Source organism: Aphelocoma coerulescens, chromosome 11 (genome assembly GCF_041296385.1).
Source record: "Aphelocoma coerulescens isolate FSJ_1873_10779 chromosome 11, UR_Acoe_1.0, whole genome shotgun sequence".
NCBI lineage: Eukaryota > Metazoa > Chordata > Aves > Passeriformes > Corvidae > Aphelocoma > Aphelocoma coerulescens.
In genome coordinates this window covers 8,818,394-8,840,890 of record NC_091025.1, presented here as the reverse complement: position 1 = coordinate 8,840,890, position 22,497 = coordinate 8,818,394, and the positions used below count along the sequence as shown (strand labels likewise).

The following is a 22,497-nucleotide window of genomic DNA, read 5'->3' as shown; positions in this document are numbered from 1 at the left end:
GGTTCATGCTACAGCAGCAGGCCTGACCTCACTCTTCTGAAGAAATTCAACTCAATACGCTCAAGAGCAGGATATTGGTGGCATCTACATAGCCACTACTCAAATCATCTTACCAAGGATTTATCTCCTCTTGCAGCTTATTCGGAGCTTTTATTAGAAAAGGACAAATTAAAATTAATTGAAGTTAGCATCAGGATTGGTTCAGAGACCATAAAATTCTGCAAGAGCACCCTGAGCCAAGCAGCAAGCAAGGTCAGTTTGTATTCCAGCCCCGAGGGATGCTGCAGGAGGAGGGCCAAGTGCCCCACCTGCCTCACACAGCCAGTGCAGGAGAAACACGAATGGAACCAAGGCCCATTCCTTATGCCCTGCATTAACCTTTGAGCTCCTTCAGGGCAGGGAGACTTCCAAAGCTTTTCCGTGAAGTCCCTCGGGGCACATGAATGCAGTACAAGAATTGACATTTGCTGCTTTCACTGCAGGCATTTCCTCCCTTCTGCTGTGCAATATTCCCCTCTTGGAAGCTCGATCGATTTCCACGATCCCTAAGGGCCGACAGCAGCGTAACAATCCCCTCTTTCTGAGCCCAATGGAGAACCCACAGTGCATCGACCACAGGTCAGAGACTTTCCTTCGCCACTGCGGCACAAAACCTTACAAAATGCTCTAACATACCTACCAAGTTATGTTAGCCACTGTTTCTTTGGAAACTGAACTGGCTATAAAGTCACTATACAGTAGTCAGGTACTGCAACTATGTCTGAAAACCAGGAAAATAAAAAGAACTAATTGATAAGAAAAAAAAGGCAAGAATTTCCGTGATTTTATTACAAAAACACCCAGTAACTGTATTTAACACAAAAACAGTAACTGAGAGTCTCTTTTTATTTTTCTTTCAGTGTACATGCTCATTATTATTCCATTTAATTTACAGAAGGGCTATGTAAAATGAAATTAAAATTAGAGAGGAAATAAAAAGGAAGATTGAGGCATAGAATTTTCTTAGCAAGCAACGATCACAGGAGACAGCACAGATTGAACAGGGATTCAACAGGAGTGACACCTAGGGATAAAGGTAAACAGTAACTTTTTCCTTATCCATTAGATTCTCCATGGGGCTTTTTCGTTTGTTTTAGCAAAACAGTTTAGAGTATCACAGTATACAGGAAGACTAAATGGCAAAGAACGTCTCACACACACACACACATTTATCCCTGCTACTGGTCCAGGATCCAAAACTTCAGTTAACATTCTATTTCCTATCTCTCATTCATTGATAAACTATACAGGATTACACTGTACATGGAGTTAAAATTACAAAAATGTCATATTTACAAAAATCTGTACACACATAGTAAAACTCACAAAATTGTCATCTATGTATCACAAGTTGCGACACCAAAATATTAAAAATGGGATAAAATTATACATTTCTCTTGTCCATTTTTAAAAAGGGTTCATTATTTCAAAGACAGACCACCTATTTCTCCCAAATAAGACTGGTAAGAGAACTAGAAACCTAAAGTATCCTCCTGGGATAAAATGTCGCGAGCAGCATCTCCCAACTAGAAAGAAGCCTATATCCTGTCTGCTGGGGTGGGGTGTGCAGTTAGCATATATGTACAGAAACGGTGAAACTACAACAAGGATGTCTTTGGCTAAACCTTTGGCATAAATTAAAATCATACATCAAAAGTTACAGAAAAGGTTATCTTGGTGATGGCAGAATTCCAGAATTTCTTTCTGAGATACCATTATATACAGCTTTTCTTTCTCTGAGGAAATAGAGTAGGAATCCAGGATTTTGGAATAGAGGCAAATGAGGCAACATTATTTCTTTGCTAAATTTTTCACTAGTATGAAAAATTGTATCAAATCTTTTCACTAAAACATAATTCAATCATAGAAATAACCCCTTCCAGAATTTTTTTTTCTTTTAAAATTGCATATGAAAAAAATTAGTAAACCAGCCATGACAGAAAAAAATTGTATCAGCATATCAAGTACATATTAGTGCAGGAAGGTGGACAAATCTGATCCACTGTATAAATAAGCTTTATGCGCAGTGTACATTAAATAACCACCACACCCCACTCACACCCAGTACACAGATGCTCCTCAGTGAAGATAAACGTTTATCAAGTAATTAAAGTGTATGTAGTGCAAATGTTACAACCAAGTATTATGCACATGCTACTTGCTTGGTTTAAAGTTACACAAAGATGTGGTGCCTGAAATCATGGACATATATACATCCTTGTCACACTTGGTACAATGTCCTAAGCCACAGAAATACCGAGGTGTTTATATCTATATATATATACACACACGTTTTCTTAAAATGTGACCACCACATCAATACAGTAACACAAACAGACTAAAATCAATACCTGCTTCCAGATGCTCCAAGGCTCAGAAAGTTTGTGCTTCTAATTCTTGCAGTCATTACGTGCCCCTCTTCCATTTCCCCCTTCTGCCAGCTGAGAAGGAGGGACAGTCTCTTCAGGTCTGTGCTGCATAGGATGAGGGCAACGAGAGGAATAAATGACGGCACAGGCACCTAAGCTGCTTTCCTCCATCAACAGTTCCATGCCCCATGATGAAGGGTTGAGAGAATTTCCTCTCCACACCGCTCTTGGGTGGAAAGGCTTATTGAAAAAAAAAAACAAAATCATAACGTGCTTTCCATATTATAAGTGGCAGCAAATCAAGGCACGCTGTACTAATTCTGTAGCATTGAGATTAGCTGACTTTGCAGGGGATGCTCACTGGGGAAGGTCCGACGTTCTCAACTGGCTGCTGGGCCGTGTGGGGCCATACAGAGTAACAGAAGCTATGTGATTATTCTGCATCACCTGCAAAAGCACAGCAGGGAAACAGGAAATTAAAAGAAGTGGTACACTAAACAGAAACTCAGAAGTATTAAAAAGGTGAATACAGAAGTGATCTGCCTGAAGAAAGAAATCCCAACAACAAACGACAGCAACAAGCTCTTGGCTAGTTCCTAAAAATGGTCTCTTAGACTTCCATGACAACACCAGCATGCTCCAACCAGCCACGTGCACATATCTCCTGCTAGCATGAGTTCCAGGTGACAAACTTGAAGATTCAGCTTTAACATGCAAATGTACAGCCTCAGAGAAAAGGTTTCACAGTTGCCTCTTTCTGCCAACAGGCACTAAAATTATACCACTCCCAAGCACTGGCTTTTATTGCAATAGGAAGTAAGAAGCCACTCATAGTAATAGCAAACTCCTCATCTTCCCATGCTCAGACAAAAATAAAAGGTTTTTTCCTAACCTCAAAGATCATTCGCTGCAGTCCAAAGCAAAAGGTTGACCCAAATGGGTTAGTGTTGTTTGGAGATGACGACCTGAACAGAAAAGAGAGGAAAAAAATTTTTAAATGGATAGGCGAGGATCAGGAACTTCTTAGGGAGGAATAACTACTCAGTAACATAAGGTAAATTACAGCATCTTTATCATGGCTTTCATCAAAAGAAAGTACATCTACATTATGCAACACCATTGCTAGACTCCAAACGAGCCAGAGGAAACTCTGCTTGACGCCACAGAGCCATTAATAAAACTTGGGGATAAAGTAATCAAAAAGCCAGTAGTGACCTCTACAGGGAAACTCTCCTGCACTTAACTTGAACAGGAAGAACCCTAAAAAACCCCAGATACACAGGAAGAGAGAAGCACCATGTTACTTATTACACATTTTTGTGAAAGATCCTTCCCTTTGTGTCTCAACCTCTACCTGATGTATTTACTATATATAGTCTATTATTTATATTTACTATGTACTGAATATTAATCAACTGGATTTAGCATGTTAAGAAGATTAGCCTATAAGATGCCAAAATAGAATAATCCAAGTTTTATTAAACAGTGTCTTTCAAGATCTATGTATCACTTGTCTTTCAGTTATTTCTGGTATTTTTGGATTGTACATTGACAATTTCTGTTGACTGCAATGAATTTTAGATTACAGCCAAAAAAATCCCCTAGTGAATATTTACCTTTTGTCCTTTCTCGTAAACTGGTCAGTTTTTCAAATTGCATGTCTGAGCCATGTGAGATGTGCTCAGTAAAACGCTCTCTGGTTGAACTACTCTATAACACAGATGGAAAAAATAGAAGGGCTCTCACTATTCACCTTAGCTTTACTTCATTCACATGGCTTCTGCTCTAATCATCTCACTGGCATAACACAGGAGTAAAGGGGAACAAAGGGCACAATGATTAAGGAGGGAAAAAAAGAAAAAAAAAATCAAAGTTAAAATCATGTGAAAGTCTGATAAAAATATATTAAATTTATCTGAAATTGCTGTAGTATTTGCACAGTACCCATCACTTACTCTTGTCCTGAGACAAAAATCATGGTTTCACATCATAAAATGATAACTCTGCAAACAGGTAATGCCCATTTAACCCAACATCCACCTCAATGCCTGCAGAAACACAGCAAATTTAAGGGCTATTCTATCTTCAGTCAGCCTAAAGGAACTCTAGGACCATTTATGTTCATAAAAGACAAGCTTCTTCAGACAGACTGCTGTTACATATATTATCATATACATATATACTGTGTTGTATAATGGCATGTTATTGAAATGCATATAAAAAGTATAAAACCTCTAAACTATTTATTACTCATAAAGAAAGACTTTTTTTAAGGCACTGTTCATTCTTCTCTGAATTTTGCAGTTCAAGGAATTTTGGAAATGCTTTCACTCAGCTGCTCTCAGAGCTGCTATGCTATCTCATCTTGTTAGTGGCCAAAAAACCCTGAAACTTTAAGTAGCAAAGCATTACAAAAGTAACTAGTGCCATGAAGACTCTTCCTCATCCTGTTTTCAGCCCAATCCTTGCCAAGCAAAATAGAGAGAGACTTTTACCTGTGAAGTACCACTGGCTTCTCTACAGGGTGCCCCAGTAGATCCTGAATACTGTCCCACTGTAAATACATCAACAAATTTGTGTTAAAATGAGGCATAAGGAAACTCTTTATCTAGGAAGAGTGTCATGCACATTTGTTTGTGACAAACCTATTTGTCAAATAAACTTGAGGTTCTGTTTACAAAAGTATTTTGTGACTGGAGCCATACTCAGTAATGGAACTATCCATTGCTAGGGCTAGTAAATTCTCTTAAGATATATTCTCACTTTTGTCTAAAAATAGTTTGGAAATAGAATTATTAATATAAAAATGTCTATGGGTCTTATGGATAAAACATAGCTGGAAAGTCTTGTAGCATTTTAGGGGCACCTCAGAGACCAAAGCAGCTTTGGGAAACTTCAACAAAATATCCTCTTACATGCCTTTAGAGAGAGGAATAATATCCCCATTGCTACCTCTCCCAAAAGTCTTTCCTTGATTTAAGCAACAAGATTGGAGAACAGGAAGGCTGCACTATTTAATGATTGGGAAGTGTCCAAGAGTTTTCCTCACTAACCAGACTCCAAGAAGCTGCAGCTTCTTCACACACAAGACTGAAATAAGTCAAAGCACTGAAGGGAATAAATAATTCAAATCAAAAAGCATAGAACGGCAGCTTCCAGATTGCTGACTCCAATTTTTCTTCCCAGTATGGGAATCAAAATTCACCAAGGAAAGCCTTCATTTGGCACCCTAGGAGCCAAGAGAGCAGCACTGAGCTTGGCTGAATGTTGACTGCAGAGGCACTGATGAACACAGTTTTTGAGAAGTTTTTCAACTTAATGCAGCTGTCAAATATGCAGCAGCAACTTCCCAGTTGGGAAGTTTATTTAGGTGGTACAGCTGTAGAGTCTTCTGCTGTCATCAGGAGGTGTCACACTGGCAGTGACATTTTTGAAAGGCTGCTGCCTAAGGAACACCCCATTACTGGCACCCTTCAGAAGAAAGTGGAAGGGCACTGGGCTCTCTTGTTGAATAGTACATGTCTTCAAGAGCTGTGTTTAGTACAATAGCTCCGTAAGAATTTTGTTTAGGAACATGCCTCCAAGCTAACATTTAGCCACCACTGCTGCTGTTTCCCCTTATCACTTATTTCACTATTTCTACCTGCAGCTGTGTTGAAATGCAAGCCATGTCATAATACAGTAATTCAGTTTACTTTAAGTGTGCTATTACAATTGAATTCAATCTTTTAACACACCAAAATATTTAAACCATGAGATATACACAAACTTGTGGCCTTCTACTGTTCCACTTTAAAACACCATAATACCACTGCTGTAAAATCTTTAAAGTATATTGTAAAATTGGCATGAATCATTTAGATGGTTTAAGAAAATTAGGAAAACACTCAGTTCTACACAGGCTTACCTTGCTGTATGTTGTACATGTTTCTGTCTGTGAATCAGCGCTATCTATGAAACAAAAACAGAAAAGCTTTTATAGCTTAAGCTTGAACAGTCCCCTACATAAGTACTTTATTCTGGAATGTTAATTCAGATAGCAGGAGACACGGGAGCATTTGATCAGTTCATATACAAATTTACCAACATTCACTAGCAATCAAAACTGTCAGTAACACTGACTAAATGCCAGTTAAGGTGATAAAGCAAACCTCCCTATTTACAGCAAGTCCCAGCTTTAAGATTATAATGCTTAAGCTTTAATCTTAGATGGCACAACACCACTGTAAAAGAAACTCCATCTCTTTGCACTAAGTTAGCCACTTGAGGAGGTAACATGATGCGCCACTCATTAAGTCCAAAAACACCCCACTGCACTTGGAAAGAAAGCTGGTTAAAACTGACATCTGGAGACTCAGGAATTGGCAGGTCTGAAATCAGCCAAAACACTGCTCTTCCAAAACAAAGATGGCAGAGGGCTTGGGAATTGCAGCCTACCTATTAAATAACAAAAAGACAGCATTGCATTTACAATTACAGCCTTAAACAGAAGCTGTTTGCTGGTGGTTTCAAGTACCTTTATACATAAGTTACATACATATATTTGGGTACTCCTAAATACTGAAAGCACGTTCCCAAAGCAGTGGGAATGGACCTAGACACTGAACATGTCCAACACAGGTTTCAGTCAAGTTAAAGACCACTTGCTTCTCTGTGTTTTCTCCTCTCTAAACATGCTCTCTTTGTGCTGTGAGTTCAGTGTCTGCAACTTGAACTCTGGTTCTTAATTTATAATCTGAATTTGAACTACAAAAGAGAACTAATAAAACTGCATCAGGCACTGCCACCAGAGGGAAGAAGACAGGCTCTTCAAAACTGTTACAACATCTGTTGACAACTTTTTACATGTCCTGGACATAAGCTAGAGGCCAGAAAAGCTGGTTAAAAATGCCAAATAAACAAAAAACCAGACACATTAAGAATAAATTCATAATGCTACTTGAGGTAAACAAAATTAATCACAAATTAATGCTTTGAAGTAAAATAACCTAAGGGAAAATAATCTTTCAAGTGAGAAATTTCATGCTCATTCTCTTGGCTGAAGTACAAATCAACTTTCATATAAGCCTGTATACACAAGCATTATTTTTCCAGGTTTTTAATCCTCCATATGCTCAAACTGCTGTGACAGCCACAGGAGGATTGCACTTCACACAGCAAAGTGCTTGCAGTGAATACCAATCAGAATGAGGAAAACATCCCTGGTCAAAACCTAGCCAGCATCTAGCATTCCCAGTATAATCCAAATACCTTCCCAGAACACATGTATTCTTACTTTGAAGAAGTCTACTTCAATCACGGTGATCTTCAGACAGGGCTCCCCTACTTTGCTGAGATTAGTTACACGCACAGAGCTGGGAACATCTTAGTACCTTGCCAAATCAGCACTACTGATTATAGATGTATTTTTTCAAGTAGAGATTTTCAGATGAACACAAACAAACATACTTTTTCTGTAGCACATACAGCCAATATATTCTGGATGTTTCTTTTCATTCCCAGATAAACCAGGTTATATTAAATATCAGTGGACTGGACAGATGAGCCCAGACCAACACCGTTTTACAAATTTTGAGCCTCCAGGTACAAGGTAACTGATTTTAGCAAAGCATTACAGAATGTTGTAGCCAAATATTTGTGTGATCCAAATAAGTAAAGAGTTAGTGTAAGTAAAATCCGAGAACTGCTACCTTGCCCTGAAGTGTCTTTTCCACTTACATAGAAACCTAACCCCAAAATTTCTTCTCTGTCTCAGTGACTGTCACTGTTAGCATCCTCTGATAATGAAGGACCATTAGAGATGAGAATTGATCCCAGCTCCCCTTGGAGCATTCTGTGCCCCCTGAAGAAGGACAGCAGTGAAATGCTCACCTCTCTTAATGACGAGTGGAATCTTGAATTCACAGCGATGGTAACTAGAAAGTGCAAATCGTAAAGCTATTAGAAAACAGAGAAGCCAAGATAAACTGCACAGCCACAGACTTACATAATCCCTTTAATGAAAGTCACATGAATAATAAAATGAAAGTGAGAATCTATGATAGCAGATTAAGTTCTTGCTTAGCTTTCTACACCAAAAAAGGCAGCAGCCTGGGAATGTCCTAATACAATTTCCTAGAGGACGCAAGAAGTCCTTCTGCACAAATTACTCTGTTACACAGAGTGTATGGAGAAATATTTAGCTATTAAACAGCACTATAGATTTCTCTGTCATTAACTGCTTTAATCAGACATCCAATCACTAACACATACTCCTCCTCTAAAGACTTTACATTTAGAAAGTATTGAAAAAATGTCCAGAAGCATGAGATTTTTTAATCACCAATTGAAATCATGTTAGGAAAAAACCAGCAACATAGCTACCAGTAAAAGGACACTCTTGCTAATATAAAGTTTGCCTCTATCAAGAGTTTGCACATCATACCTGGACCAAGAACTACCTTACCTCATTCACTGCTTTAAGACATACTTGCCAATATATATAAAGGCATTTAAAAGTAAAAAGAAAATACTACTAAAACAATGTTACTAACGACGTCTGAAACCTCCACAGGTTACTAGATACACCAAAGAGACTTATGAAAAAATATTGGAATTCTCTAAAGGGAACATAAGATTTCCTTTTCAGTTGTTTCAGTGTACTCTTTAATAGATGAGTTCTGTACACTCACATGTTAAAGTTGTAATGACCAGGATAATTTGTATGCAGGACAAATTTCTTCACCTTGTGAGTGTTTGCATCAAAGAGAATATCCTGTTGAAGACAAAAAAGACAGATGAAGCAATATGGATAGAGGAAGGTGGCCTTTCCCAAACTAACCTGAGATTACTTAAAATAGCACCTGTATAGAGTGACATGTATTTATCTCACTGAAACTGAATTAAATTATGAAAAGTAGTATTTGAAAATAAGACTATTTGTAAATTCAAATAACACACATTTCCTCCAGCACACAATCACAATTGCAGCTTCATTTGCTAATGTTGGGAAGTTTTCTAAGGGGATCTTGTTTTTCTGCATATTATTTACAGAACGTAGACTAAAGCAAAACAGCTGCAAGGAGGAGCACGAAGATTTAACAACACCCCACAGCTCAGCAAACTTTCACAACTGCTGCTATGGCACACCTGTCTCAGTTCTGTGAGACAGGGGAATGGATCTCAGGAACAAGAACTCGGTACCTATGTATCAGGCACAACAGAAAAATGAGAAAACCTAAGAGACTGCAGAAGTGCAAAGAGCTTTCCATCCACTGGTGGAGATGAAACACTGCTGATTGAATTTGTAAGTGTTAAAGGAAAGTCAGTGTAGCTTTTCATATCCAGAGATATGAAATGCAGAAATCAAGAGTTTTGAAGTCTCTCATTTCCCACAGCCTTTAGCCTCCTGAAAGAATTGCTGTGTAACTAAATCAGAAGTTTATATGAATTGTTTAGGGAAGCTTTCCACTCACCACTCCAAGTGTGAAATAATTGAAGAAGTAGTCATTGCACTTTGATGGGACCTGCTTATGGGGCGAGGGTGAATGGATTTTCATCTGCAAGAAACACACTTTTCAGATGCATTCAATAATGCTCAAAGATGAATGCTTTAATAACATCTCTACATTCAAACAAATTGCTATAATCTCATTTGAAGCCTCTGCTCAAGTATGTAAGAACTGTGCTTCGTGACAGGACCATCACCTGCTTACAGCAGCACAGTGACACATCAGCTTTTTCAGTTATTGTAATGAAAAGGTTTACTTATATTGTGCTGTGGAAAACCATTAGGAAAATGTCAAAGTATATACTGAGGTTATTTTATATAAACTATAATTTTTAAAAAAATAGGCAGCACACACTTACTAAGGCACATTTGGATACAGAAGTGTTCCCATTTGTAACAATTCTTAAACCAGTTAACATCATGCGATTTGATTTTTTTTTTAAATAAATTTAAACAGATTTGCTTCAATTTAGATTTTTAAAAAGCTTCTTAAAACCTATTATATAATGGTTCAGCATGGTCTGTTATTACCAAGCAATATGTCAAGCACTTGTAATTTGTGCTACTTGGCAGCTCAACTTCACTGACCTTGCCGAACACAAGCACTACGATGAGACTGAAGCACCACTGAACAAAGTCTGTGCCTGAAAGAATTCCCTCACCTTGTCTTCAGACTTGTAGAAGACTTTGTGTGGAGAGCCCAAAGTGCTGAGCACATCCTGGCAGGAATCACCGAAGTACACACAGCGCTCAAATACCCGCATCTTGGCATCGGCTAAAACACCTGGGCCACAGCCTGAGGAATGGAAAACAACTCTACATGCATCCTTCCTGATCACAGAATACATCAGTAAATCAACACCAAAAGGTTAGCATTCCTCTATTTATCACAAACAAAACAGCTGCATTCCTCAGACAACAGTGCCAAACTAAATTTAACCATTTACTTTGCAACAGTGTAAACATTTGTTATCAGAGTGGGGCATGTGCTGACTGTTGCATGGTTCCCCACTTAAACCTCCAACTTCAGCCACACTACCTTCACTTCCTTGCCACTCACATGAACATGACTTGGTTTCCCAGCCCATCTCAATTTGATCAGCTGGCTATTAGCAGTAAATGCCAGGAATTATTTCTATCCCTAGAATATTCTACTTTAGCAGCTGGAGATTTATCTCCAGCTAAAAACGTCAAGAGCATAAAGCAAAATCCCTCGTCCATATTAACTGTATCACAAAACATTCTTTACTCAAGATTCCCACAACTGACTAAATCAATAGCAACTATGTCCCTGTGCAAACAAGGTTAAAACCAGATCTTATTGAATAGCCATTACACAGATGAATTGCTGACATATGTTACCAGATGTTAGGAAATGGAAAGATGTTGCAGTTCGTGAGCCCCTTTGCTTACAGGAATGCAGCATCTTACATTTACGAGAATGCAAGTACACATATACAGCAGTGACTGCAGAACACAGGATGTGTCCTAATTACACAGTTAGCTTTCCTCATTATGCATTTATGTAGCTAGTTACCCACTAAAATAAATCAGAAAAATCCAATTAGTAATCCTTGATTTCTTAAGCAACAGTAACTTTGAGTTAATACATGGGCAGAGAAACTTGTGACACAACAGGTGTGTAATACATTTACAAGAGTTTCTACAAACTTTGCAAGATAAGAACAGCACATATCCAGATTGCCTCTCTGCAAGTTTGTCTGAACATCAGTGATATTTTAGTAATTATTTTAGTCGTTGACAACATTTCCTTTAAGCTGCATGCATATACATTTTTAACAAAACTTGACACTATCTTAAAAGTGTCCAATTTCTCAAAATCATTTACATAATTATAATGCTATAGCTAACTCCTTCCCCAGTACAGGGGGATATATGTGCTCTGCACTAGACAGCTCTACCTTATCTTCCTCTGCAATGAGAAAAGCAAAGTAGCTTGAAAATATCTGCTCCAGTTTTATTCATAATTTTTTATTCTTCATCTATAATTTTCTCTTTTTCAGCTTTTGCATATTGTGAATGTATTCCAAGTGTTTCATCAATATACATAGAGCTAGCAATCAGAACAGGTCAAAAGCTGAGACTTCTAATGAAAATTGTTAAAAACATCTCAATATTTTTTCTTAAAAACATTGTCAAGTCTCAAGTTATGGTGACTGAACAAGACTCCTGTGCAGTTGTTATGTCTTTCCCCAATTTCTAAGCACCCTCCCATCTCTGAAAGCACATACAAGGAGAAAGACTCATCAGCCTCTCTTCACTTCCACCACTGTCTCCTACAGTAAACGAAAACAGAACTGAATTGGAAGTGTAGTTTAAGGCTGCAGCATTAATGTAGTCACTTGTGGCATTTTTTAAAGTCTTCCAAATTTAATCACAAAAATATCAACATCATAAAGCTCCCTGGAATATCAGAAAATGCACATACACAAGGTTTCTAGGCTTGTCATGGGGGTTTTCTAGTGATGTACTGAGAACAGTGATCTGTTTTCTTCTACACATACACCTGGAGACAAATTCCATTTCTGCAAACAGATTGTAAGGACTTGGAACATGTAAAGACAGGGCTCCAGTTTTCAGTGATTTCTCCAGGGCAAGGAAAATGCAGCAGCAGGCAGATTCATCTTCACAAAGATTTAACTGGGTTTTGCTTCCAATAGTTCAAAATAGGATAGATAGAACACTTTGAGATCACCTATTAAATCATCACAAATAACCTGTGCTCAATTTATACAGGTTTATCCCTCTTCTCCTGAGGAGAACAACCAGTGCAATGTTCTGAGTGTCTCCAGTACCTGCAGTGAGTAGGCGAAGCCGTAAACCTGAGGGTCCAGTTCCATCTCGCAGAACGTCGACGTTCTCGGTGTACACATTCCCAAGGAAACAGCTCAGAGGCATCAAGGGAGCCCTGAAACCAATCACACAAAATGTGCATAGGATTTGCTTCATCTTCACATTTTCCTGTAACAAGCTGGTACCAGTTCACTGGAACAGAGCACATTAATTTTGACAAAGCTGCGTGTAACTGAGACTGCAGATTAAAAGCTGTATTATACAGAAGGATCAGAAAGCGTGGGGGGAAAAAAGAGGAACAAAACAGCACTCAAATGCAAGATCTTTACTATTAATGAAAAAAACAGCAAGTTTCAAAGACTACAGGAATTAAGGAATTACAGAAACTGTATCTAGCCTTTGGATATCTCCTATGAGGAAATGTCAGCTCAGATTTCTCTTGGGGAAAATGGAAGTTGTGGAGTTTTTAAAGCTAACTAAATCCTTGAACTAGGCATATCATCCAAATGCAGCAGAAGAACTTTCTCCATGATGCTCTCACTGCTCTTGGGAAGGTACTTCATAGCCCAGAACATGAAATCGGCTTGTGCCAGTACACCAAAGGCAACTGTGCTGCTTTACTGGGAGAGTTCTCAATTTAATTCAACGACAATATTATTTTAGAAAACAGTAACAGCCCCAAGTAAGATAGCTTTAATGGAAAGGCCTATTTCCTGTGTATTAGCTTGCATATGCTCCCTAAAATTCACTGTTCTTACGTCAATTCCTCCTCTGGGTGAATGACAAGCTTAAAGCTGGGCTTTGAGCTCTCTCTCACACACAACAGAGCCCCATGCAACAATCAGTGCTTTCACTAAAGCTCACCATGTCACAGACGGGCACAGACAACAGCATTTTTCTCAAGTGCACTTATTTCTAATTAGGAAACAAGGTCTGCATAAACAAGGCTCCCTCCCTTCTGAGCAGTAATCCAAGGATGTGTTTATCTCCCAGCCTTAAAACTCAACTGTCTCTGCAAAAAATACCACTTTATCAGTTTGGGTATTTCTAAGATTAGGTATCTCAGAATCTCAGAATGGTTTGGGTTGGAAGGGACCTTAAAAATCACCTAATTCCAGCCCCTCTGCCATGGGCAGGGACTCCTTCCACTAGGCCAGGTTGCTCAAAGCCCCATCCCGCCTAGCCTTTATGACAGTAAGCTCAGTCAGGTATCTGACATACATTGAATATATGGTAGATTATGCACATGGCATATTTTATTATTTTTGTTAGCAAGAGAGTTTAAGACCCTTGATAGGGCCCTGCCATGACATACATATTATCAATATGCTACAAACTTTCTGAGTGCCTCCACCAAGTTTGATTTGCTTAGGGAAAGGTCATTAGCAAACAAACAAAATCTAGAGTAAGAATAGCCTAAACATTAAATTCACAATATTTCCTACTTTAATTAATTCATTTTCAGGTCAATTGAACTTACCTACTACAGCTGAACCAAGCTGATTTTACAGCAACATAAATCAAACCAACATTTGATTACAAGGTCTGAGGACAACACCCACAGAAATTTGACTGAGGTTGGTATCTTTAGGCATTCCACACGTTACCAAATAAACAGAAGACCCAAACTGAACTAAAATAATACACAATTATATTTAGCAATGGCAAAACACTAAATAAATGATCAGAAGAGCACGAGCAGCTGTACATACTTGGTATCCTGCAGACTGTTTCCGTTGTAGATGTACATACGTTTCACAGTCGCGCCATGCGGAATTTGCAGAGAGGCCAGACCATGGGCAAAGTTAGGCTGTGGAAACACAAAATCATTCTTGTTACACAACACAGCAGACACTTCAGCTCAAGGTCAGAAATTGCTTTAGAGATGCACTTTATGCTTACCAATTCAAGTAAGTCTCCAGCCAAAGACAAAGGGGCCAAGTAACAGAAAAATCCAACCTTCTAGGTGGTGTTTCTTTATATTTTACCACTAATGGATTCCTGAGCTGGGGTGAAACACTCACTGTGTTTATTCATCAAAAGATGCCATTAGTCTGACAATTAGCCACTGTGTGTACTGAGAACTGAAGTTTTTCCTTGGTTTGACCACCGGCAGCTAGAAATTTCCAAGTATTTGTGCTGATACACTGTATTTAAGGTCTAAGAAATCATCTGTCTTAAAGGAAAACTTCCCTTTTTTGTCTCCCACTGCAATAATTTCAGCCTTTTAACATTTTTGCTGGTTTGCAAGATGCCTTTATTTGATGAACAGAAACTTGTTCATTAAATAGATTTTCCACTCTCCTTATCACCACATTCTTACACATACTGTTTTGCCAGGGGTTTGAGCGCTCTCATCAAGTAGAAAGCAGGCTAAGGAAGTCAGACTGACTCTTACTGCACTAAAAGAAGGAATTTCTTTCCATTCTGAATGTGACAGGACATTCAAGACCAATAATATGCTTTGCTGACATCATAAAGAAAAAAACCTATCTTTGTCACAAGTAGTCAACAAAAACAAGATGCACAATATGCAAACTGTTACCTGGTCTCCTTTAGCAGGACATCACATAAGGTAAACACACACACACAAAAAAAATTCTTAGGAAAAAAACTAACCCAGAACAATGACTTTCACTGCTGTAGGTATTAAGAAGGGAACCTCCACAACTTAGTAAATCTAGAGATGTCCCGATTTCAATTCTCTTCCTGAATTTGCCTAGAACATTAATACCTTTTGCTTTTTGAAGTAGTCAGACTTCAAATCACTGAAGTGAGAAAAGGTTTTCACGTTCTCCTCACCTGCAGCTTGTTTCCAGCTATACAATAAACTCTAAACTTTTCTTCATAGTTTTTCCATTTCCATAAGCAGAAGATTACACTGCTTTGCTAAGTAGCTTAGCATTCCTATACAATCTTCCCTGAACTTGACAGATTTTGACATACTCAAATTTGACTTCACTCTGCAATCTTTTTTTGTTTGTCTCTAAAAATCTCCACAAATACTTGTCTTTCCTATGGACTGTTTCACACTACTCTGTTTCCTAAAGAATCCTACTGCTGCCTATTCCTGGGGAGACTTTGGCATTACACTCTGCAAACAATATTTTGCTAATCTGACCAGAACACTGAATGAGACACTTAGAGAATGCAAAATTATTTTCTCCACTGTTCTAGCAGTTTTGGTTTAATATTTTGTACTTTCAGGTAGTCCTGCAAGGAGCAGGGAGTTGGACTCAATGATCCCTACAGGTCCATTCCAACTTGAGATATTTTATGATTTTTTCAAATCTTTGGTGTAACAATTGACTTCCTCAGTAGCTTGGCCATTTCATTCATCAATGCCCTGGGAACTCTTGCATGAAAAGAAACTACTCTTTGTTGGGTCATTCTTTTTGTTTGGCTTATTAGGTTTCTATTCCCCTTCCAATCTGAAACCCAACTGACCTTCCCCTACTGCTGAACAATAACTTCCCCTGGTTACCCCTGTGACATGTCAACCACAACCACTAAAGCACTAGGCTGTGACAAAGAACATGTGTCATCATGTTGGTTGATTTCTTCCCCTTTGTTTTGGCTCTTTATATGCTCCTTTATTTTAATACCATGCTTTTTAACTGATAAACCCAGATTATACAACTGAGAGCTTTTCCATCCTCACACAAAACACGTTATACATACATTTTTGTTAGTACAGAAGAAAACTACAGAGGACCTGATCTTGTTTCCATTTTAGACAGTGATTTACAAAGATTTCAGAGAATGCAGTAATGCATTTAATTATTCAGTAACTCATCCAAACATTTGGTGAATATGCAAACAGGCATTACAAAAAAACCTCACTCATTTGGCTTGCTAAAAGCACTCATACTGAAGGACACTTAAGATGAAAATATATTTTATGAAGTCTATCCTACTTTAGTTGCATAATCACTTTGATGAGATTCAAAAACATCTGATAAAAGAACAGCCTCCCAGTAGATTGCTTAATATTTATGTATTTGCATAGACAGCACTCATATTTTTAGAAGACTCCCTTCACCAACAGAATTGCTAGTCCCAGTTCATGATGCAAGCAAAACCCCTAAGCACATGCCTTTTGCCAACAGGAAGCAAATTTTTAACTTTGAGATGGTTACATAGCATTAGTAAGAACACAACTGAGGGGTTCAATTCCTTCCAAATTACTGGTTTCTTTTGCTTGCAAAAGACAGCAAGACACAAGTAGGTGATACTTTGCAAGTACCATAGGGGTACTTGCAAAAAGACCACCCATTAACTAAGAATGATTGCTCACCTCGTACTTCGGGGTTTCAGTCCAGGAGTCTAACTGAAAAGAAAATGACAGTCCTCTGAAATTGAGGTGAAAGAGTTGCTCAGCTGAGTTATACACTAAAAGGGAAAAGAAAAAACAGAGTTACCAAAATAATCTAAGAATTCTCCAGTTGATATCTAACAGCACCTTCATCACCTCAATGAATTTGTTACATCTCAGAATGCAGGAGGAACACAAATTACACAGGACTGTAACAGCTTTACTTTTAATTTGATGCAGTAAAAGCACAGCAATAAGAGAAACCATAAATTCATTACAGTTGCCTCTGCAAGCCTGCAGGCACTACCCTATCCCTAACAACACAATTATACAGTATGACACAATCAATTATACCTTAATATCTCTAAAGTAGTTTAAATAGCCACTACTAGTACAAAACAATTCTGTTCAGTGTTATGTAAAACATTGTACAGTATTAACCAGAAAGTCTTTGAGAGAGATGTGCACAGAACACTGATAATTCCCTCTTTCACACCACGGGGCAGCACAAAACGGGAGTTCAAAGGAGAGCTCACCCTGCGACCTGCACTTCCACCACTCCTCCCAAGAGGAGCTCCCATGCCCCAATCAGCTCCATGTATTCCCAGGTAACAGCACAAGGAGGAAATGCTTCAGACACACAGGTCCTGGGCCATTTACAATGATAATTAAAAATAGCATCATCAGAAACAGCAGCCAACCAGTCAGCTCCGACAAAGAGCACTAATAAATTAGAGCACACACAGACTTCCAGCTGTCACCACATCACGAGATGTCCTGATTCACTGCAATCAATTGCACAACATCAACTACAAACAACAATAAATGTCGTCACAGCACTTACTCTAACAAGACATACTGTTTTCTGAGACTGTGGAAAGATTAAAAAACAATCCCAAAGACTGAGAGCTTGGGAACTGTTTTGGGATTGATTTTACAAATTTCAACCTGTGCCCTGTAGCCACTGGGGGAACAGACTGTTCTCGTAACACACAGAAGCTGACAGCTTGAAAACACCAGAGGCTAAAAACAATAAAGAAACTCTCTAACAAGAGAAGCTGCTTTCTTCCATTTTACCAAAGGAATACCAAAGGTTCAACATTCCCTTTTTTCTTAAAATGTTGTATTTAAAATGACATAGCATAGAGAGAAAATGCATATAAAGAAATATTTTATTCTCTCCCTCCCACAGTGTCTTTCAAATATTCAACTTGAAAGACATATCACAAGGTATCTGGACAGTGCCAGGCCACCCAGGATAGAAAAATAATAGTTGAGCAATAGGCATTAAGCTTTCAAAAGTCATCATTTGCCTTTTCTACAGAATGTGCTGGCTAAGAGTCTTTTCCACGCTTGTCACTGAAAGGAAAACGCGTGGAGAGAGGGAAATGTTTTGATCGGCAGGAAAATTACACAAATCTCTGTCATGTGATAAATTATGATACATCTTTTCCAAAGCCCACAGCCAGCTGGAGAACTATTTTTCCCCTAGTCATGCCAAGTGTGATATCTGCTTATACAAATCGCATCAGTTCCCATCCCCTGCAATGTTTGTTGATGCTTAGGTTTAAAGGGCAAGGAATTTTTTTATTCTTGGGAAGTTCTCTCATGTCTCCCTCAAAACTATAGATCACAACCACATGACTGAACAAGTAAGGCTTTTTTTAATTATTATTTTTAACATTTTTTTTACCAAACAGGTACCCTGCTAATTCCATTCAAAATTGCTGATAGAAGCAAAAAGACTGCTTCTTTGCTGCTGCACTCTGAGTGGGGGAAAGGGAGGAGGTTTGCCTTCCAGGAAGGCAGCAGAGTATGACCAGCTGGGAAATATTTCTGTAGAGCTGGAAGGACAAAGCCACCAACAGCAGCAAGGCTGCAAAATGGACACAGCTTTAGTAAAAGCAGAGGCAGATCCAAAAGTCAGTTCTTACTGGAATCAAGCACAAGACTTTTCTGGCACCTTAGGGGAGCGTGGGCCACTGCTGAAGTCTGAGAGTTAGAGAGCTAGAACACAGGAACCCCCTCCAGCCTTGCAAGGCCCCTGTGGTAGGAGGGAAGGAGGTCTTCTTCTTCTACCTTATGACTTGAGTTGAACCCCACAGCCCTGATCCTTGCTGAATGGCACTTCGGCACAAAGCCACATCCACGAGGACTCAGGACAGGATGTGGTTTCAATAGAGCCACTGGCAAAAGCAAGCACTTCCCAGCAGGAGGTCAGGTCAGAGAATCATGGAAATGTGGGATAAAAATCTTGGCTTTGATGAAGCTCTTGACCTCCAAAGTGGTTGTATTTCAGTAAGCCCCATGACAAAGGTACTGCAATGTTTCAAACTAATGTTAGCCAAAAAGTAATGAAGCTGGTTGATTTTTCTGATGACTCTTCTTTTTTAAAACCACTGATCTGGCAAAACCAAAAATGCTCACTGAAGGTCGGTTTCAACACAAAACTGTTGCTAACCTTTTGAAATTTATTTTGAAACTACCACTGTATCCTGTTGCAGGAAAGTTCTGCTGCAACCACCTTGGTTTTAAGTGAAAGACAACATTTTGAGCGAAATTCTAGTGGAGGTTAACAGATATACAACAAAATACTTTTGAAGTGCTTGCATTGGGAGTTTGGAGGAATACTAGCACAGAGAAGTAAAGGGATGGTTATGTTCCCTTCATTCATGAAAACTAGCATTTGGTACATTGGTCACATGAGGAGGAAGGTTTCTCCTCCCACCCCACCTCCAATTTTTGTGGGACATGAAAACACAATCAGCATCACTCCCACATGCTGAAAACCATTCTGGTTTTTTGCCTTTTCTTTTCAGAAAACACAAAGGAAAAAAAAGAGTTATCAAAATCTTGTGTTGCACAATACAGTTCCAACTGGTTGTGACAGGCAGCTTAATACAGAGCATTTACTTCTGCTAAGTAGGCTGTTAATGCAAGAAGTATATTTCCAATGAGGAAACTTGAATAAGCAAATGCATTAGTGAAATGGTAATAGAGGCCAACATTTTAATAAATACATTTTCTTATCTACATGTCACTAGATGAAAAGATGTTATGAAAAACTATCACCAGATGAAGCAAGCATGCAAGTTTTCTTAATTGAATGTGACAGGTGCACAAGATCTGCAAATTCAGCACAAGGACACGTGGTGCCAAACGATGTTTTTAAGTGCTTGCATACTATTTTATGCAGTAATAAAACATGCTATCACTACCACAGGCAATGCTTTTGGCTAGACATCTATTTTTAAAGTTCATAGTATCACAATTTTGGAAGTGCTCCACCTCTAAATATTTGCAAATAAACCATCATCATGCAACAAATAAAAATTATAAGCCACCCAGGACATGGAAGCACTTTTACCCTTCTTAACTTCTACAGTCTCTTGTATATACCATTTCCATAATCGATTTAACCATACATTTCAGAGTTTCTGTCTAAGAGGAACTGTTTATGTCAGGACCAAAATTTAAAAAGGCTAATTCTGGTCCTTGGGGTATTACAGCTAGAAATGCTCCAAGCCTCATTTATGTCAATCTGATATTCATGTACTACTAGAGGCTTTTATGCAATGATACTGATCTACCCACATGGCCCTCCCCAGTTAATAAATCCTGTTCTGTAATGTGCAAGAGATTGTCTGCAGAGAGCGGAGACAAAGGCTGGGTATGCAATCACCATCCATCACAAAGAAGAACACTCGCCTGTTTGGGATCAGCCTGACTACTGCAAATGGGCAGGCTTAAGCTAAAAATAGAAAATGAGGCTCTGAAAATGGTATCTTGACTATATGGAGTTAATGTTCTTCCTTGTTGTGCCAGTTTGTGGCTCCATTTCTTGAAAGTTCACGGGCAGTTTAATTATAAATATCCTCTTCAAAGTTTCACCACTGGCTTATTTTCACAGCCTAACAACCCCCTGAAATACACTCTTCATTTTCACATATAAACAAGGAGCTTAAAGATAGTCTTTTTCCTGCTGCAGAGGTGGTGAACAGCCAAGTGGCTGTGCAAGAGTCAGAGTGGGTTCAGCCAGCTTAAACAAACTTGTCCTGGTTCTGCTCATGCTGCACATAGACTGACTTCACACCTCCCCAGTGCTCCCAGTACAGAAGTGGGGCTCAGGGAGGTGTACACCAGTTATACACAGCTCAGATTTGATCCTGCCTAGCAGGGGTATAACCATGTTCACAGAGCATGGAGACTGAGTGAACAGCCCTGGGTGACTCTGCACAGAGATCAGCTCAAATGTCTGTGCTCATGGGATACACAATCCCTAAGGATGCTTGAGAGCTGACCGTGCATAAGGATGTGTAACAACAACAGCATCAACAACAAAGCTCACAGTTTTCTGGTATTGGCAGTTCAAAACAGATCATTACTGACATCTGAATACACCACTCTGTGCCAGTGACTCTCTGCCTCACCATTCCACTTTTAAAAAAGAGTCACAATTGAACTGACAGTACATTTTACATGATTTCCCAGCTATAAGAATATGACCATTCTGGAACACAGCTTCACATCATATGACAACAGAACTGCCTACACATTGCTCTAGGCAGACATACTGGAAAGGTTTCCTAGAAAGAAGTCTGTCAGGCTAGGTGTGCTTCTCAGAATTTTTTTGGCTTACCTCCTGGATGTGTTGCTCCAAATGACTGATCAATTTGTTCTATGGTTGGAGCAATTGCCTGAGAGTTAAAATGGACACCACTGAAAAAGAAAACAAAATTAATCTGCCTGAAGGAAACCAAACAGATGCTACAAACATTTACTGATGGCAATACCACATTTAAATTGTAAGAAGTCTCCAAGACTGAGGAGCAAACTGGTAATTTAACTGAGTGCTATGTTCAAGAAAGGATGATTATGCACATTACTTTATAACAGCTATTTTTGATTTTTAAAAAGAGTAATTGAAAAAATGAATTCGGGATTTAAAAAAAAAAGGAATAAAACCAGCCCCTCTAACCAAGAGGAAATCATGGCAGGTCTTAAATCACTTACCAATATTTTAACTTCACCTTAGTCAAGTCATAAACTTCAATCACCTGAAACACAGGAAACAGAAACATTGCCATAGTTCAGACATTTGCAAATCATTAGAGGCAAATCCTTGTCAAAAGGCAAGACTAGCTAGTGCTGCTTGCTCCCCTTCTTACAGAACTCTGCCAAGATAAACCTCAGTGTCAGAGATCAAACTTCAAAAACTGACTCAGCAACTGCACACCTGAAATAAGGACTGAACAACTCTGGGTTCAGGAGAGAACCCCCATATCCCACACACATCAGCACTGCCTGCAGGAAGAAATATTTTCACTGACACATCAGTATTTTGATTTCTACAAAGTTTACTCTTAAACAAATTCAAAGAAAAGCAATAGCAAGGATTAGCGAATTAGGGAATCCTCTGATGAATGTCAAACTATGGGCCATTCCTTGGGTTGCTCCTATTACCCTGAAGA

General features: G+C 38.8%; 1 protein-coding gene across 2 annotated transcripts in view; it reads right to left on the bottom strand.

Annotated features, from left to right (window-relative positions):
• Positions 1-851: 851 nt before the first annotated feature.
• PHAF1 (phagophore assembly factor 1) overlaps positions 852-22,497 on the bottom strand; it is a 35,145-nt gene continuing 13,499 nt past the window's right edge. The window contains exons 4-17 of one of the 2 annotated variants that reach the window (XR_011154366.1): positions 22,040-22,083; positions 21,666-21,745; positions 17,009-17,103; positions 14,424-14,521; positions 12,714-12,826; positions 10,560-10,693; positions 9,863-9,946; positions 9,080-9,162; positions 8,280-8,323; positions 6,316-6,359; positions 4,904-4,962; positions 3,301-3,373; positions 2,391-2,855; positions 852-1,063 (exon numbers count right to left, since the gene is read on the bottom strand). Coding sequence is in view for 1 of the 2 variants with exons in the window: in XM_069026651.1 (XP_068882752.1) it covers positions 2,766-2,855; positions 3,301-3,373; positions 4,904-4,962; positions 6,316-6,359; positions 8,280-8,323; positions 9,080-9,162; positions 9,863-9,946; positions 10,560-10,693; positions 12,714-12,826; positions 14,424-14,521; positions 17,009-17,103; positions 21,666-21,745; positions 22,040-22,083 (1,041 nt within the window). In the remaining variant the exon portion in view is untranslated. Of the gene's footprint in view, positions 2,856-3,300; positions 3,374-4,903; positions 4,963-6,315; positions 6,360-8,279; positions 8,324-9,079; positions 9,163-9,862; positions 9,947-10,559; positions 10,694-12,713; positions 12,827-14,423; positions 14,522-17,008; positions 17,104-21,665; positions 21,746-22,039; positions 22,084-22,497 lie in introns of both variants that reach the window. The other variant, XM_069026651.1, reaches the window with a different exon arrangement.